The following is a 19204-nucleotide window of genomic DNA, read 5'->3' as shown; positions in this document are numbered from 1 at the left end:
AAGTGCTACATTTCTAGCTTCCTCCAAATCCTTGTGTTCTCAGATACTGCAGAAGGATAAAACGATGAAAGTGGCATAGTCTTTTTTTGTTATTGCATTCGATTTTCAACCCTTCTTCATCAACAATCCACCCCTATGAAGTTGGTCCAAGTCTCTCACTTAGGAGCATAGTAGGGAACATGTGTGTCTTAGTGTTAATCTTCACCTGGAATGGACTAAAAATTATTAGGGGAATTTAGGGAGAACAACATTGATAGGATATGGAAATACCCATTTAATGTAGGGGAATACCTAAAATGGACAACCAATTTTATTGCAGATGCATGCAACGCTAATTATAGTATTTGATTTGCCTACAATTCACTCTAAGCATATCTTGGTCACTCTTTTTGGTGATACACTCAAAAAACCCTTGTATAGACATAAGTTGCAAGTGCATATTTGCACTCCTCCACATAATCAAAGACAGTCCCAGCCTTCATATGTTGGCCATCCTTGTCAAAGGATAGCACATACCTATCCTCTTCTTCTTCTCCATCATCACATGGCGTGACCTCTTCCTTGTCCTCAGTCTCCTCATCCTCATCATTGGCATAGCCAGCCCTAATGTTAGGATGAATGTAATATCTCCTGATTGTAACCCTCTAAGGTTCCTCTACTACATCCGGATATGTTTTCTCGGCATTAATGACACACTCTTTCCTAGTCTCATCGTTAACTATATGAACCGGCATCTACACAGTCCTCACTCACATGTGTTTATCAAACATCATGGACGAACAAATCCTCATCGACTACATAAATGAATTTCTCCACCCTGCTGACATAGTACTTGAGCTGGTAATGTTCGTTTAGCTGACAAGTATACTTCTCAAATTCCTTGATCATAACCCTATGACTTACTATGGCGGCATTTACAATCAATTCATAGTGAAACACGTGGCTAATTGTGAGGCTACCATTAGCCAGGTGAGTAGTGTGACACTCACGGCAAATCTTCAACAACACTATGAAGTTGGTGTTATGAGGGCATCCCCACTACAGTTACACCCACAACCCCTACACAAGCTCAAGTTCCACAAATACAAGGACCAATGACTAGAGCTCACACATTACAACTTAATTGCCCTGTACTCTAGTTTATAGGGACTTCACTGTTGTTCATGAGAATATGATGTTTTCTAAATCAAATGTATTTATTTTACTCAAGAATAAAGGACCTAGCATGAACCGGGGGTATACACTTGAGTATGATCAATCACGGAGACGGCTACAGGTGTATAAGGAGTGAAGACTTAGCTTGAACTAATGGTCTCAGAAGCCACACGTGAGGAACATGAACAAAATATACAAAATATCAATTTATAATTTCGTCCGTGGTCATCTATAGGTGTTCGTCACCTCAACTTTGGGGTCAAGCCCAAGTATTTTCAAAATAAAATACTATAATGCAACTTTAGAGTTAGTTTTTAGAAAGGAGACTGAACTTAAGGTTGGATTCGGCCCCCCTCCTTGAGCTGGCCGAATCCCCCCTTGTCCCTACTTAAATACCTCTGGATCATCATTTTAGGGCATGGGTTTTATTTGATTGAGTTTTAGCGTTTGCTACTCTTTTCCTTAGACACAAGAGTCATCGAGACCTCATATTCTATGTTAATCAAGCACTTCATATTCTATCCGCAATTTAGATTGCATATCTCCGACTTCTGCTTATCTCAATTATGATTCCACATGTTTATGGGCAATTTGGCCATTTTGGCTTGGTTGAAAATGGGACTACTCGGCCGGTACATTTGGTCCTTCCCCACGTCTCATTTAGAGGTAGATTTGTACCCCCCCCCCCCCCCACTCCAATATACATGGCTTAATACTTTTTTCGAGGTTGCCTTTGACTTTCAATTAGAGTAATAATATTTGATGTGTATGTTAGAAAAAGTATATCCTCAAGTTTTTTAGGGGAGTATACCATCAAGTTCGTATGTGAAAGAAGTTTCTAATAATATAATCTTATCAATGTAATGATATCATACATCTCATACATTATTAATTTTATTAGTGCTCAAAGACAAACTCGGGGAACATATTAGGCCCTATATATTTGGATGGACGAAGTACAACTCAACTTCCTAAAAAATATATTTGGACGCATCTGTAGGGTTTCTCGTGCGGCTGCTGCCGCCGTCGCCATCTGAAAAATTTAGGTCCCCATGCCTCCGACTGGCATCTTGGAGCTGAGAGGTGGGGAGACCTCGGATCTTCAAGACTTCTATGTTCTTCGTCATCGTCTAGTGATCATCATAGTTTTGTGAGAATAATTTCCTTTCGTTCTTTTGGCGGTGCCATGAGGTTAGTGAGTTTTGATGTCCTCGCAGATTCGATTATTCAGATCTGATGAGTTTATGTTGCTGTGTCAAGCCTTTTTTGTTGGTGTGATTTTTTGTGGAGGTGAAATTTTTCATAGACAACATGGTGAAGATATAGTGATTCGAGGCCTGCACTTCCAGGGAATTATTCTAGCCCAAGTACGTTCATCGATCAAGACTTCCCATCTCTTGGGATGGGCGACTCAAGGCGCTTTCAAAAACCATTATTGGTACGAAATGTTCGTGCGGGTGAAAGAGTGATAACATCATTGCTCCAGTTCAATTGTAGCCTGTTTACTAAAGTCTTTGATGTATTTTTTTCGAGCAGAGATTGACGCCGTGAAGAAATTGTTTTCAAGAGATTTTATTGTAATTCTTAGTCATAGCAGTTACTTTGTATTTTATTGGATCTTAGGTCCAAATCAGTGTACCTGTAATTGTTATGAGTATGAATAAAGTTACGGGTTTCTTAAAAAAATACTCCCTCCGTTCCCAAATAATTGTCTTTCTAGCCATCTCAAATGGACTACAACATACGGATGTATGTAGACATGTTTTAGAGTGTAGATTCACTCATTTTGCTCCGTATGTAGTCACTTGTTGAAATCTCTAAAAAAACAATTATTTAGGAACGGAGGAAGTAGAAAACTTGCAAGGAGACGAAGCTAACTTTCCAAAGTATATGACTACGTAATTTCGACGCTGCAAATAGAACCCTAAGTCTCCCGCCGTGCCTAAGGTCCCTTTACCAATGTGCCCACGCACATTGTAGTCCATGAGTCTTGTCACTGACCACCCCGCAAAAAAAAAGAGTCTTGTCACTAACCAGATATTTTGGCAAGCTTCCTCCGTTTCAAAATAGATGACCAAACTTTATACTAACTTTGCAAAATTAGTACAAAGTTGGGTTATCTATTTTGGAACGAAGGAAGTACTGCATATCACAGTGGATGAGACAGCGTGTTCGGTATAACTAAGAGAACACACGCACTGCCGTACGACCGTACAGTTCGTGCCTCAATGGCCAAGCACGCGAATTGTCAAACGTGTTAGGCATAACAAGAGAACACCTGTTCTTTACCTGATTGACCAAACACTTTGTCTGATCTAAATAGCTGCACGCGAGCGTGCTTTACGTGTTTATTACTAGTCTGTCTATGCCTTGACGGCAAGAACACGTTGCCTGTTCTGCCTAGACATGCCAAATTCCTATATCTGGCGGCCCTGGTTAGGATCAAACATTGGTTTCGGTCAACAGTCCAGCCAAAAATACTCTACGCCTTTTTTCCTTGCAGAGGAAGCACGTACAACGCACACCTAAAAATGCCTTCTGATCTGGGGCAGCTTGTACCGTTCGTACCGAAGCTGCCTGCGGCGCCGATAAGCAATCCGGACATGGCGGACCAGTCTTCGACCAGCGTGCGTGACTGGGTGAAGCAGCTCACCTCGTCTCCATCCACCGGAATGCAGTCACAACCTTGGCTGCACTGCAGCCAGTCAAGAAACAGTGGCGGAATTATGTTCGGCACGCGGTGGTGGGCAGTGAGTGCAAGGGAGGCGGCACCATCGCCGCACGGCTACACGACGGAGGACGAAACTTGTCACCTGTTTCCTGCTCCTTTACCACCTCTGCCCCGCCATCTCCGTCGTCCCTGCTTTCGCACGGCGTAGCTTTCGAGCACGAGGGCTTCTAGAAGAGCCGAGCAGCTTAGCGGAGACAACGAAAACATCGACAATTCAGCTACCGTCAGCTCCCTAGCATCCCAGTCTATCTTTCCAAGAGGCTTCTTTCGGCAACCGTGAGGCCGCTGACAGTGATACATTCACAGCATCGGGCTTTACGTGAACTGGTAAACAACGGGCACAATCGGCACCACACCTTTCTTCTGCCCCGTATCAGTCCCCGCAGTGTATGGAGGATATTACTAATAATAATAAAATGGATCTACTATGCTTCTTGTGTTATCAGTTCTGGGACTAACTTTTCTTAGAGAAATCAGTTGGCAAAACCTACAACATGTTTCCGGGAATATCAGTTCAGCAACTGTGTAGCAAAACCCTTTCTTTACCATTAAGAACCCGCCTGTATGGATGCACATACCCTGAACTGGAACAACAACACGGAAATACCTACTATGTAAACACCTCGAAGGAAACTTTTGCTAAGCACACATACATAGCTTTCCGGATACTTCACCATCATTACATCACTCAAGCCTCCCTCCCAGCCTCCCAGGTCACTTGCGTCGATGATGCATGCATATGTACTCCCTCCGTTCGGAATTACTTATCGCAGAAATGGATGTATCTAGACGTATTTTAGTTCTAGATACATCCATTTCCGAGACAAGTAATCCCTCCGTTCGGAATTACTTGTCGCAGAAATGGATGTATCTAGACGTATTTTAGTTCTAGATACATCAATTTCCGAGACAAGTAATTCCAAACGGAGGGAGTACATAATAGGGTTAACCATAAGGAAGCCGAATCGGCAGCGGAGGCAGAAACAGAATAGTACATATAATAGACATTGATTTTTGGCTAGCAAAGGAAAATACACGCATGCATAATCAGCAGCCATTTCTACTAGTCCCTCCGTTCACTTGTATAAGACGTTTAGATAGTTCAGACAGCTCTCAAAAACAGTTCAAAATCAGCTGTCTAAAACGTCCTATAAAAAGGAACTGAGGGAGTAGGTAATTTTGCGGTCAGTACAGACCACAGCTCTGGTCTCAGTTTAGGAGAATAAGGATTTGTAAATTGTATAAAGATATTATTATTTTCCTGTGTTACAATTTTGACCAACAAAACTCACCACTAGACTGGGGGCAAACAAACCTTCATGAATTCACAATTAACAGCTAACTCGATGCCAATGGTGCCATTAACTGAAAGTGCAATGCAAAGCAAATGAATCATAAAGCACAAGTGATAAAGAGAATTCAACCGCAATAAAAATGATGGAAGAGAATTTATCCAAATCAAGCTGCATGCATCAACAAATGAGTTGCAGGTTCAATTAACCGAATGATTCACCCAGTTTGGTAGCTAGTTAAAGTGGTGTGATAAAAGTCCAGCTCAAAGAGATCCAAGTAATAAACGGAGTAAAATAGATCATTTGGACATGAAATGACCACGGTGCTATGTCAGGCAGAAAAAAGACCAAAAACACCACACCTTTTTTTTGGAATGCAAAAACAAATCATCAAGCGGCAAAGAAAAAAGTAACACCAAAAAAGTGCAGTGCAAAGATTTATGCAAATGGCCAGATTTCCTACAGATGATGAGAGTGAGTGACAGTGCTGCTGAATACTTCACTACTGCTAAGGAGCTGTTTGTAGACAAGAACGCACCATATTACTGAAATAAATGGCAGTACAAAACTGACGCTCTCTCTAAGATGTCAGCTCGGCTCAAAAATTATACGGGACACTGAGTAATAATTGAGACTCTCCGAACTCTAAGGGTGTGTTTGGTTTCTGTCACCAAGCGGAACGGCACGGGTCGGTTCCATTCCAAGGACCGATTCTGGTGTTTAGATTGCCGAAGGAATCGGAACCCACCGGTTCCAAGGAACGGCATATTCCCTGTTTATGCCGAACCTGGGCGTTCCTCCAAATCGGCCGGACCACGCGGAACGGCTCGCTCGTGTCTCTTCTCCTCAACTCACCCACCCCGCAGCCCGCGCCCCAGCCCACCCACGACCTCTGCCCTCCTCTCTCCCTCGATGGTCGTGGCGGCGGCCGGCTGCCGTAGCCCCTTCGCTTCCTCCGCTGCACCCCATCCTCGACGGCACCCCCTTGTGCGCGGCCGCGGCGGACGCGCAGCCGAGGTCTGGCTCGTCGAAGTTGCGGCCTGCATCACGCCTGCTACGTCGCCGACTTCTGCCCCACGTCAGAAGTGTAGCCTCGCCGGCGTCTCCTGCCCCTCGTATCTCCCCCTCGACCAAGGATCTGGCGGAAGGAGTCCGGGGTGAGGTGCGTCTCTGTGTACATGAGGAGACGCATGTCTGCGTGTGGCATGGTGCGACTGGAAGGCCAGCCGACCTCGCAACCATGGTCGCCGAGCTCGAGCGGCTGCTGTCGATCTTGTGGACAGGAGGAGCAAGGCTGGATGAGCAAGCTGCATTTTTTGCTTGTAGCACTTAGATCAGATGCAGACTTTTTTATTTGGGTGGCCTTTGTTTGACTGAAATCCAATCAGATCAGCTGTGATTTGTTTTTGGCAGTGTCCTTGAATCGTTGATGCTCACACTCTGCACAATTCAATTTTTATCTTTTTTTTATGACCAAAATTACCTCCAATTCATGATGAGATAAATAAACTCATTCCATTCCATCTCTCAAACTAAACATCAAAATGTAACCATTCCATTCCTTTAAATTGTCACTACCAAACACAAGGACGGAACCAACCCATTCTAGTGGAATGGAACCGTGACATTCCATTACACTTCGTTCTCAAACCAAACACACCTTAAACAGACTCGGTACTTGAGTAGTGCCGAGTCCTGAATATAGAAATCCAGTGCATGTACAAAATAAATTATAAGTAGGTGGCCATCTTTATCCTATTCACTTTGAAGTCTAGCACTGCACAAACTAGTGTCAGGGTGTAAACCAGTTCTACATTCTTCCTCTTCCATTATAACACACAATATGGAACAGCAAAACCTCAGGGGAAAGACTGAATTCTTGAGCCTATGCTAGCTAACGTCTTCAGACCAGAAATGTTACTTCCATCACTTCATTTCATCAATTTACAGAGGCTGTCCTCCGCTTCTCTTGCGCCGTTTCAAGCAATCCCACAGAGTATTCAATTTTGAACTTAATAGTTAATACTGATACAAATTCATTCTGATTTTGGCCATTAGCATTGCTCTCCATGGCAGATGGTCTGTTTGCTCTTTAAGTAACCATCTTATACAGGCACAATATTTCTTTGTATACAAATGCTTAACTAATTAATATATTAATTAAATTACATGAAACTTGATTTTGTGGTCACAAATAACCCCAGGTTTCTTTTATAGTACTCCCTCCGTCCCATATTAATTGTCGCTCAAACGGATGTAGTATAGATACATCCGTTTGAGCGATAATTAATAATGGGACAGAGGGAGAAGCACTTATATGGTCATAGGGCTTCACAAAATCCCTATACAAAGCCAAAGCCTGCTGAGTGCTGACAATGGGATGAAGGTCACCGGGCGAGGTAAGGACATAGGACAAACCGTGAGTACAAAACCTAGAGTATTCGTAAAGAAACAGTCCTTTAACTGTTTAGTCATTATCGTGATCTATTCATGGAACCATGTATTCAGCTGTGCTAGATGACAATATATGTGTCATGTATGCCAAACTTGTTACTTAAGAGTCCATGCCACTTCTAAAAGAATTATGGCATGTTGCTCTTCACATTCACATTATCAAACTGTGCACAACGGCTGCTAACAATATTCCCTGGTGCTCTGTACATGACAAAAGAAAATGTACACATAATCGAAGTACCAAGATTGAAAGTGGTCATCAATTACAAGCTTTTTGATTGTTCATTATCAGCTTAAGGAACTCCTAAATACTTTATTATAATTAGTTCCCAAGAAATGAGCTATGGATCACAACATCCTAAGTACTTCAGTACTGTTACTAATTGTCAAATGTGTGCAGCAGTAGGTAGTTGTGTATGCACAGAAGCTGTCATGAGAAGACAAATGGGGCCTATGAAACTGATAGCTGTAATACAACTTGACAAGAAGGAACCATTACCAGTATGCCAGTGTGACAGCCTTGATGATCTCATGATAATCTCTTTGTTTTCATTTAACAAGTAGGATAGCAATAGCTTTCAGTTCTATCCTGAAGGCACCATCTTTCGCGTCAAAAAAAGGAGCTCTTTAACCAGTAAATTCATGTGTCGTCATTATCTCTACAGTCAGCCATGCCAATAATAATGGCCGATTTGCAAAACAATTCCAGAATTTAATCAAGAGACAGATTTTTCTTCATCGCCTCATAAACTAGATAGGTAATACTTGCAGCAGGCACCACTTTAAGGAGATTCGGTAGGATTCCTTTGTAGAATCCAGAAACGCCTTCGTGCCGTAGGGTTCTCCAGAACACATCAGACATTCCTTTATATGCAGCCTCTGAATTGGCTTGTTGAGCTTGCAGTCTACAAATATTTCAAATACAGTTGAGATAGACATAGACTTTTATGTATATATATACAGTTTCACAATTCTGAATTCTTACCTTGTTCTAATAACCTGTAAAGGGTAAACACATGTTGCTCCCAGAGCTCCAGAGACAGTGCCACAACCCAATTGTACCAGAGGACCAGGTTCTACATTATTATAACAACCAAGAATCAAGGAAAATAAATTGGAAAGAAAAAGGTTGGAAATGCCAACAAATTCTAAGCAAGAGCTTACCGGTGTCCTTTATGATATATGTCCTGGAGGCATCTTTCAAAGTCTCATATACAGCAAGATCAATTCCAGCATAAGGGACAATACCAAGCAAAGATGGAACAAGACCTCTATAGAATGCTCGAGGCCCTTCATGCTTCAATATATCCCTTGATAATGTACCAAGACTAGGAACTTTACCACTCTCGCAAGAGAAAGTCTGCAGCCTCGTCTTTACTAAATCTATGGGATAAATTGCTGTTTGTGCTATTGCACCAGCCAAACCACCAGCAACGAGGCGTTCAGAAGCACCAACTGCACTCTTGTTTTCTCCTTTGCTGTTCATTATATACTCTTTCAATGTCTCGTACGCATAAAACCTTATTGCACTTTCTGGAGCAACTTTTACAACATTCAAACCGTTACCTCTAAAAAATCCCAATAGACCACCCCGGATAAATATATCCTTAACTGCATGTGTGACGGTAGTACGCGTTGTTTGCACTTGCATGATCACTTTAAGACGATCAAGAGGTGCCGTTGCAGTACGAGATGCTGCGCCAGCAATGCCTCCTGCAATCAGATATTTACTTGCGCTGACATGCTTACTTAAGCCTTCTGGTATAGCAGCCTGTTCACCTATATCTACAAGGCAAACTCTTTCCCAGTGATGATAAATGTTCTCGATTGTTGCTTCATTGGGATAAAGCATAAGAAAATCCCTCCATTCTTCAAAAGTAATAATTCCATTGTTGTCCTTGTCCACATGCTCAACAAATCGTGCAAGCTCCTCATCATCAATCTCTATACCTGCAAACAACAAACTGACATCGCTTGTAAGTTATATTATGGATGCAAAAAGTTGAAAGCTCTAAATAACCAGAGTTCAAGGAGATCCAAGCAAACTATGTTAGCGCTTCATAATATATAGACAGAGCCCGCAGTTTTTTTGGGCAGAAGAGTGGTAACCTAATAAGATAGCAATGAGGTTCAAGAATAAGATATGCAAATTTCTACAAGCTTGACACTATGCAGGAGTCAATTCGAATTTAACTGAGACACTACAGAGGAGACACTAGTTAATCTTAGTTGATATTGGAGAATCTGGGATAGAGAAGAGCAAATATGCCAAAGCATGGGAGTCTGAATGAAGAACTATCAATCAAATATAAGTTGCTCTGTAACTTAATGGAAAACAAAACCAGCTTAACATAACCTTCAATATAAATAAAAATCCCACGTCAAATGACCAAGGCATATAGCTAGCAGCTAGCCAATATAACCATTTTAACCTATTTCTCTAGCATTTCGGGAGGCATTTTTTCCTGCAAAGACATCCATGCCAAGAATAGCTCGTAAGTATAAGTCAACCTAAGCTGTATTTCGTCATTTTATTTCAGTATCAAGGAATTCACTTAGAAAATTCATTGGCTAACTCGCATGTATCTCTACAGAACACCATGCTAGCAGTCAGATAAAGAATATGAAGCTTCACCATATTTTTCGAATTAGGCAACGCCCAACGTCTGAGCACGCTTCCTAGGCTGTACATTGCTTCAGTTAAGTGAGCTAATTTGCAACAATATGGATACAGGAATTTCTGAAAAGCGCCAATACAAGGATAGGTTTGACTATTTTAAAAAATAGTGATAAATAGTGGGGCTTTAGCCCACCACCTGCTCAAGCTGCTGCGGCGAGCTGCTTGCATGCTACAGGAGGTAGCCGCCAACAGGGAGGGAGAGGGAGAAAGAGGAGATAGCGAAGCAAGCTTTGTTGCTGGCGAGCTGCTAATGCAGGACCCCTGAGCCAACCGCTGCCTTGCCGCCGGCTGCTGCATCTGGTGGCGCCACTGTGGCCACGTCGTCTATATCGGGACCTAGGAGAAAGACTGGATCAGGGGGAGTGGACAGAAGGGGGCATCAGGTCGGGATAACTAGGGTCATGCTGCCCTTAGGCCTTGTACAATGCTAGATGCTTAGGGAGGTGCTTAGAAAAATAAACCGGGTTTTTCTGAAGCACCAGTGCCTATTTCTACAGGAGAGACGCCTAGTTAAGCGTCTACCCTGTACAAATAAGCACCGATGCTTAAAGAAAGCCTGGTTTATTTCTCCAAGCACCTTACATTGTACAAGGCCTTAATGGGATGATGATGGGCTGGAGGTACCTACAACATATTCTGTAAGTATCCCACAAGTATCAGGAATTAAAATTGATTGCTTTAATGCTATATCAGGGGATACTCGGCTGATACGTATCCAACATGTCGATACGGATACGATGCTCCAGCCACGTATCAGTGTTTTTGACGCGTCTGGTTTTAGCTGCCTATGTCATGCAATGTTTAGCAACGAGGTATATAATCTTGGGACTGCCTAGCTAAGCTGCAGCCATGTTGGCTGCCGTACAAATTGCACCAACAAGCAGGATAGGATTGCTCCCTCGGACAGTGTTTTTGACGCATCTGATTTTAGTTGCCTATGCCATGCAACGTTTAGTAACAAGGTATATAATCTTGGGACTGCCTAGCTAAGCTGCAGCCGCGTTGGCTGTCGTACTAATTGCACCAACAAGCAGGAGAGGATTGCTCCCTTGGACAAGGTGAAGATCAATAAACGATAGGGTAGCGGTTATGAACTGTCCAAGTTTTCGGCATCAGCAATAACGTGATGTCTAAAGAAATGGATAGGATTTGGGGCTGCATGCATGCATGTTTGTTCCAATACCAATGAATGACCCCATAATTAAAGAATACCCATAATCAGGAAAAAAAACATGTTCCACATATTGGGCAGAACCAAACTATAGTGTATATCTAGTCGAAGCATGAGATGGTATGCCGATTATGCACACCCAGTATAAGCTATACATTCGTGCTGGATTATTATGCACTTTAATGCAGGAGAGCATGCCAAGTGACAACATTAGGTGTGTTCATAGTCGTTTTTAGTGGTAACGTGGAGCTGTTTGATAAGAGAGGATTTAGGGCCACACAATTATTTAAATGATCTAAACTATGACTTATCAACGCCTACATCTGGCAGAATATCATGTTACTGAATATGTGAGTGGCTGGAAATAAACCATCAATATTAGTTGTAGCAGAGAAAATCCATCTCTGCACCCGAGCTCATCTGCACCTGCGCTTACGGAAATAATCAAAACAAATACTAAAAAAATTCAAAAAATTCCAATTTTTTTTGTGGGGTAGACAATTTGATGCGTGAGACCCGCTCCAAATTTCAAGTCATTTGGACGTTTGATCAGCTCTCAGCAAAAAAGACAAATTGGGGGTCTGAAAAAAGTTTACTGTTCATGTACTGTTTTTGCCCGATTTGTCTTTTTTGCTGAGAGCTGCTCAAATGTCCAAATGACTTGAAATTTGGAGCGGGCCTCACGCATCAAATTTTCTGCCACACAAAAAAAAATGGAATTTTTTGAATTTTGTACGATTTTTTTTCTAACCAGGTGCAGATGAGCCTGGGCACCGAAACGCCCTACTCTTTTAGCAGCTGTTTTCATGTGTTCAATTTCAACTCGATTAGAAAGTAGTGTTAAAAGTTTAGAACAAGAAATCGACTTAACTGTAAACCACGACGAACTTGAAAGCATTCGCAAAATTTCAGTAGTGTTCTATAGCATAAAACAGCCAAACTATGAGAAAACATGATGCCTTCATGGCTATTGACATTATGCAGCAAGTTATATGCTCATATTAGTTACTCCCTCCCTTCACTATTATAAGATGTTCTAACTTTTTTCTGAATCAGTTGTACATAGACGCATTTTACTGTGTTTGTTCACTCATTTCAGTACGTATGTAGTCCATATTTAAATATCCAAAACATCTTATATAATTTGGAACAGAGGGAGTAATTAGGAAAGCTAATAAGACCTGCACTGTCATACATCACTGCACAATTATTTTACTGGAAAGCTACAATACACCACCATGTAATTGAGTCTACAGAACACGACTAGGTACCAAGGCAAGGCACAGACCCCAAAAAAAAGCACTTCAATCAACATAAGGTGCAGTGAAATTGAAGTTCCAAGGTCCAAAACACACATGTTCCAGCATGGCACGGTATATGACAGAAAAACAGAGAACAAACAAATTGCCAACTGATCATAGACCAAACAGTGGGCCTACTAAATACTAGTGGTATGGTATTTCTAACTCTAAAGATTCAGCCAATTCTTAGCAGTACATTGCCAGAGTCAACAAGAATTGTAAGCCTTCAGTGCTCATGTATGGTAAAGAAATAGGTTGGACTTCAAATGTATCGAATGTGCTACATATGTTATGAACCGTTGCAAATTAATCTATAGATGAAATGTGTTGCCGTGTTGGTGTTCAGCTTTTTGATGGAATTAGTAGTGTACAACTCTATTCTAAAGTTTTATAAATTCAAAACTTCAGTGGTGCTATTGGAGTAATATTTTTATTTTATTTTGCACCAAACAAATGTTAAGCACTCAGGTACATTGCCCTTTAGCTTACTGCATCTTAAGTGATTTACGGATCCAATATCCCAACTGGGCATTTTGGGTTCTGGCCAGTTTTGCTGTAGCTTGACAAACCGAGGTATCCTACAACAAGAAAGATATATAAATTGATGCCTAAGTGCCTGACTTAAACAACATGTTTCGTACACTACAAATCTTTTTGCAGGAGCAAGACAACAGCATTAAGTCCATCCCCAACTGTGCATCTAACATGAACACTAAACGTGATGGTTATGGTACTATTGCTCAGCTGCTTTTCGTCGTGTTAATACAAACTAAACTCTAAAGTCGGGTTGACATCTTATGTACTCTCAATTTGCTAGTGGTGACACACTGGTTAAAATTGATGTTCCTAATCTGAGAGGTTATATTACATTTCCATTGAGAAATAAATAATAAGCTTACATGCTTAACAAATTCAATGTATTACTCGATCATCTCGTATTTTGCCAAATAGCCAAGGTACCTCCTAGAGCTCAGTCTCCACTGCTCAGACACTACAATAAGGCCAGTTCTGGCCCTCAGGGCCTACCGAGACTCACCATTCTGTGAAAACAGACATACACTCACTAGAAGTGTGATTGAACATAATTGGTACCGGTATCTACTATCTATTCAATCGCAAAGGACACGTCTAATCTCCAGATATGACAACAGTGATATACATCTGCTCACAGAGCAAACCCGTAAGAAGAAAAAAAGGGCAACACTCCAACGGGTTGGCTACTAAATTGCTCCAAGCATCCAACGACAACCAGTCAGAAATATGCTACGGAAACTACATTTCGCACAACAACGTCATAATTTATAGTTCAGATGCCACCGCAACCAACGTGTGAGCGCACGGCATGGGCGCGGGAGTATTGCGGAGGTCGGTAGCGGTGCAGACGGGGGTGAGGGATGAGGGGTGAGGCTACAACATACCAGCCTTGACGAGGGCGTCCCAGAGCTCCTCGGGGAGGATGCAGCCGTTGTGCTCGACGTCGATGGCCTGGAAGATGCGGTAGAGCTCGAGCTCCTTGTCGTCCATGTAGCGCCTGAAGTCGTCGTAGCCGACGCGGCCGTCGCGGTCGCGGTCGCAGGCGCGGAGCAGCTCCCGCGCGTACTTGCACTCGGCGGGGACCTGCAGCGCGGCGAGGCCGGCCTCGATCTGCGCGTAGTCGAGCTGGCCCCTCCCGGACGTGTCGAAGAAGTCGAACATGTCCCGGATCCGCGCCTCCCGCTCCTCCTCCGTCTCGTGGAGCGCCAGCAGCACGTGCTCCATGGTCACGGGGCCCGCCTTGCGCACCGGCTCGGACGGCCCCCCTGCCGCCGCTGCCGCCGGCGCCGCCGCAGCCGTCGCCGCGGCGGCCACGGGGGGAGGGGGTGCCGCGGTGCCGCGGGGTTCCACCGCGTGGGCCGCCGCGCCGGGCATGGCGACGGCGGCGGCGAGGCGGAATGGGAGGAGGGGGGAGGTGGTGGTGGTGGGTTGGTTTGGGGAATGGAATGGAATCGAGTCGGAATCGAAGGGAGAGGGAAAGGAGGGGAAGGAGGGGTAGAAGGGAAGGGAATGCACGTGTGGGTTTCAGCCCTACGGGTAGGGTACCCTACCCGCTGTATTGAGCGTTCCTGGATCGGTATGGGCTTCCCCATGTCCTCCTACGAAGTGGAACATCCTCCACTCAAGAAAATAAAAACAAGTGCAAGAACCTGCTCGAGAATGCAAAGCGAAGGCACCAAAGTCCAATGGCATATCCTTTGTTTGAAAAAGCATATTATCGTATGCGCTTTGTTATTTATAGATTATCATTAAAATCTGGAGTATACAATATATGGGTAAGAATGTTTCCTCGCATATGGGGTTTCTTTGGATTACAGGATTTTCGTAGAACTTTTGGAGTATTTGAATTCTAAGATTCTTTTTCCTGCGAAGAACTTTGACTCAGTAGATTGGAGTTATCTAATTCCAGCGAAATACACTTATATGCCCTCTCGACAGGCGACATGTCATCTGGGCATTTAAGGTGCCATGCTTCTCTAAAGACGCATGTGTTTGGTTGACGATTTGCTTCCAATGCTCCCACTACTTGGGCAAATAAACATGATAGGCATATTTGCCCGTTGTGTGCCTAGAACAAGAGGATAATTTTCATGAGTTCTGTAGGTGCCCATGGGTTGTCGCGTTGTGGCAAGCTATGGTGCGGGTGTGGCATTTTCGGACGTGGAGATGGTACATAACATGGGGAAGGAATGGGTCGTGGACCTGCTCGTTGAACTCTCAGAAAATGGGCAGGCTCGTATGCTCATGATCCTACGGAGGAGTGAAAGTGCATCTAATCCCGGGGCGATTTGGTAATTCATCACAACATATATCTCATTGAACTAATGCCTACTCAAATAATATTTCAGAAAAGTTCAATTTAGGTACAACAATTGGGATGTGAAAGTGGGCTCCTCAAAATGCTAAGGACAAATGTTGGCCGGCCCCAAGACTCTTAGTTTCGTATTTAAGTGATCCAAGGTCATATTGAGTCCATAGGAAAGCCAATATAATTAAAAGGTGGATCGGATATCACAAGCGTCTTGACTGTGATGCCATTGCTGGGCTACCATGCCTTGAAGAAGCCCTAGATTGCTTTCGTGAAGTTGGGCTGCTCTCATTTGTCACTGACAAGGAGCATTGGAATGAAGAGTTTCTTCTGCAGTTCTATGCCACTCTACACATATCAGGCTACAACAGGGATCCGAAGACATGAGTCCTTGAGTAGATGACAGGAGATGTCCATCATGAACCCAAAGCTCAGGATATCATCGAGCTAACTTCCCTGCCCACTCCTGGTGATCTGTATGAGCCAGGTTGTCAGCTATATGAACAAGAACTGCATAGTATTTTCCAGAAGCCTGAGCCTAACATGAGTCAAATGCTCAGTATGATGAAGCCTTTGCCCATTGATGTTGAATATCCGAAGGAGTTCTATGTCAAAGACCTCGAGTACCTACCCCGCACCATATATCACATTCTGAGGCGTACTCTGTGGCCTATCAAGGGACATTCTCCTGGCGTGAAGCTTGAAGTCGCCATGAAGACATTGGTCTTCTACATCATCAACGGCATCAGGTTCAACACTCAAGACTTCTTCATTCGACAGTTGGCTGCTGCTACCTCTTGAGCACTGCGTTGGTTTTCCCTTGAAGAGGAAAGGGTGATGCAGCAAAGTAGCGTAAGTATTTCCCTCAGTTTTTGAGAACCAAGGTATCAATCCAGTAGGAGGCTACGCGCGAGTCTCTCGCACCTACACAAACAAATAAATCCTCGCAACCAACGCGATAAGGGGTTGTCAATCCCTACACGGTCACTTACGAGAGTGAGATCTGATAGATATGATAAGATAATATTTTTGGTGTTTTTATGATAAAGATGCAAAGTAAAATAAAAGCAACGGAAATAACTAAGTGTTGGAAGATTAATATGATGGAAAATAGACCCGGGGGCCATAGGTTTCACTAGTGGCTTCTCTCAAGAGCATAAGTATTTTACGGTGGGTGAACAAATTACTGTTGAGCAATTGACAATCGAGCATAGTTATGAGAATATATAGGTATGATCATGTATATAGGCATCACGTCCGAGACAAGTAGACCGACTCCTGCCTGCATCTACTACTATTACTCCACACATCGACCGCTATCCAGCATGCATCTAGAGTATTAAGTTCATAAGAACAGAGTAACGCTTTAAGCAAGATGACATGATGTAGAGGGATAAATTCATGCAATATGATAAAAAACCATCTTGTTATCCTCGATGGCAACAATACAATACGTGCCTTGCTGCCCCTACTGTCACTGGGAAAGGACACCGCAAGATTGAACCCAAAGCTAAGCACTTCTCCCATTGCAAGAAAGATCAATCTAGTAGGCCAAACCAAACTGATAATTCGAAGAGACTTGCAAAGATAATCAATCATACATAAAAGAATTCAGAGAAGATTCAAATATTGTTCATAGATAAACTTGATCATAAACCCACAATTCATCGGTCTCAACAAACACACCGCAAAAGAAGATTACATCGAATAGATCTCCACGAGAGAGGGGGAGAACATTGTATTGAGATCCAAAAAGAGAGAAGAAGTCATCTAGCTAATAACTATGGACCCGAAGGTCTGAGGTAAACTACTCACACTTCATCGGAGAGGCTATGGTGTTGATGTAGAAGCCCTCCGTGATGGATGCCCCCCTCCGGCGGAGCTCCGGAACAGGCCCCAAGATGGGATCTCGTGGGTACAGAAGGTTGCGGCGGTGGAATTAGGTTTTTGGCTCCGTATCTGATCGTTTGGGGGTACGTAGGTATATATAGGAGGAAGGAATACGTCGGTGGAGCAACGTGGGGCCCACGAGGGTGGAGGGCGCGCCTGGGGGGTAGGCGCGCCCCCTACCTCGTGGCTTCCTGCTTGTTCTCTTGACGTAGGGTCCAAGTCCTCTGGATCATGTTCGTTCCGAAAATCACGTTCCCGAAGGTTTCATTCCGTTTGGAGTCCGTTTGATATTCTTTTTCTGCGAAACTCTGAAATAGGCAAAAAAACAGCAATTCTGGGCTGGGCCTCCGGTTAATAGGTTAGTCCCAAAAATAATATAAAAGTGAATAATAAAGCCCAATAATGTCCAAAACAGAAGATAATATAACATGGAGCAATCAAAAATTATAGATACGTTGGAGACGTATCAAGCATCCCCAAGCTTAATTCCTGCTCGTCCTCGAGTAGGTAAATGATAAAAACATAATTTTTGATGCGGAATGCTACTTGGCATAATTTCAATGTAATTCTTCTTATTGTGGCATGAATGTTCAGATTTGATATGATTCAAGATAAAAGTTTAATGTTGACATAAAAACAATAATATTTCAAGCATACTAACTAAGCAATTATGTCTTATCAAAATAACATAGCCAAAGCAAGTTATCCCTACAAAATCATATAGTCTGGCTATGCTCCATCTTCCCCACACAAAATATTCATATCATGTACGACCCCGGTTTTAGCCAAGCAATTGGTTCATACTTTTAACGCGCTTCAGCCTTTTCAACTCTTACGCAATACATGAGCGCAAGCCATGGATATAGCACTATGGTGGAATAAGGTATAATGGTAGGGGTTATGTGGGAAGACAAAAAAGGAGAAAGTCTCACATCAACGAGGCTAATCAACGGGCTATGGAGATGCCCATCAATTGATGTTAATGCGGAGTAGGGATTGCCATGCAACGGATGCACTAGAGCTATAAGTGTATGAAAGCTCAAAAAGAAACTAAGTGGGTGTGCATCCAACTTGCTTGCTCACGAAGACCTCGGGCATTTGAGGAAGCCCATCATTGGAATATACAAGCCAAGTTCTATAATGAAATTTCCCACTAGTATATGAAAGTGACAAAATGAGAGACTCTCTATTATGAAGATCACGGTGCTACTTTGAAGCACAAGTGTGGTAAAAGGATAGTAACATTGTCCCTTCTCTTTTCTCTCATTTTTTTATTTGGGCCTTTTTTTTTTATGGCCTCTTTTTTTTTAGTCCGGAGTCTCATCCCGACTTGTGGGGGAATCATAGTCTCCATCATCCTTTCCTCACTTGGGACAATGCTCTAATAATGATGATCATCACACTTTTATTTACTTACAACTCATGAATTACAACTCAATACTTAGAACAAAATATGACTCTATATGAATGCCTCCGGCGGTGTACCAGGATATGCAATGAATCAAGAGCGACATGTATGAAAGAATTATGAACGGTGGCTTTGCCACAAATACAATGTCAACTACATGATCATGCAAAGCAATATGACAATGATGGAGTATGTCATGATAAATGAAACGGTGGAAAGTTGCATGGCAATATATCTCGGAATGGCTATGGAAATGCCATGATAGGTAGGTATGGTGGCT

General features: G+C 42.9%; 1 protein-coding gene across 1 annotated transcript; it reads right to left on the bottom strand.

The window, feature by feature from the left end:
* Window positions 1–8156: 8156 nt before the first annotated feature.
* LOC123164589 (calcium-dependent mitochondrial ATP-magnesium/phosphate carrier protein 2) lies at window positions 8157–14778 on the bottom strand. Its single transcript, XM_044582125.1, has 4 exons — window positions 14203–14778; window positions 8797–9582; window positions 8618–8708; window positions 8157–8537 (listed from the first exon to the last, which is right to left on the bottom strand). Exons 1-4 carry the CDS (start codon window positions 14690–14692, stop codon window positions 8345–8347), a joined length of 1560 nt encoding a protein of 519 aa, XP_044438060.1. The 5' UTR covers window positions 14693–14778; the 3' UTR covers window positions 8157–8344.
* Between the last annotated feature and the right edge of the window lie 4426 nt (window positions 14779–19204).

This window comes from Triticum aestivum, chromosome 7D (assembly GCF_018294505.1).
Source record: "Triticum aestivum cultivar Chinese Spring chromosome 7D, IWGSC CS RefSeq v2.1, whole genome shotgun sequence".
Lineage (NCBI taxonomy): Eukaryota > Viridiplantae > Streptophyta > Magnoliopsida > Poales > Poaceae > Triticum > Triticum aestivum.
The sequence above is the reverse complement of the archived record's forward strand: the minus strand, read 5'-3'. Positions and strand labels throughout refer to the sequence as shown.

Excerpts from the sequence above, each read along its gene's own strand:
- LOC123164589 (XM_044582125.1), bottom strand. The coding sequence starts at position 14,692 with ATGCCCGGCGCGGCGGCCCACGCGGTGGAACCCCGCGGCACCGCGGCA. Across the intron at positions 9,583-14,202 it reads GGACGCCCTCGTCAAGGCTG|GTATAGAGATTGATGATGAG; the intron begins GTATGTTGTAGC and ends TGTTGTTTGCAG. Across the intron at positions 8,538-8,617 it reads TTACAGGTTATTAGAACAAG|ACTGCAAGCTCAACAAGCCA; the intron begins GTAAGAATTCAG and ends AAATATTTGTAG.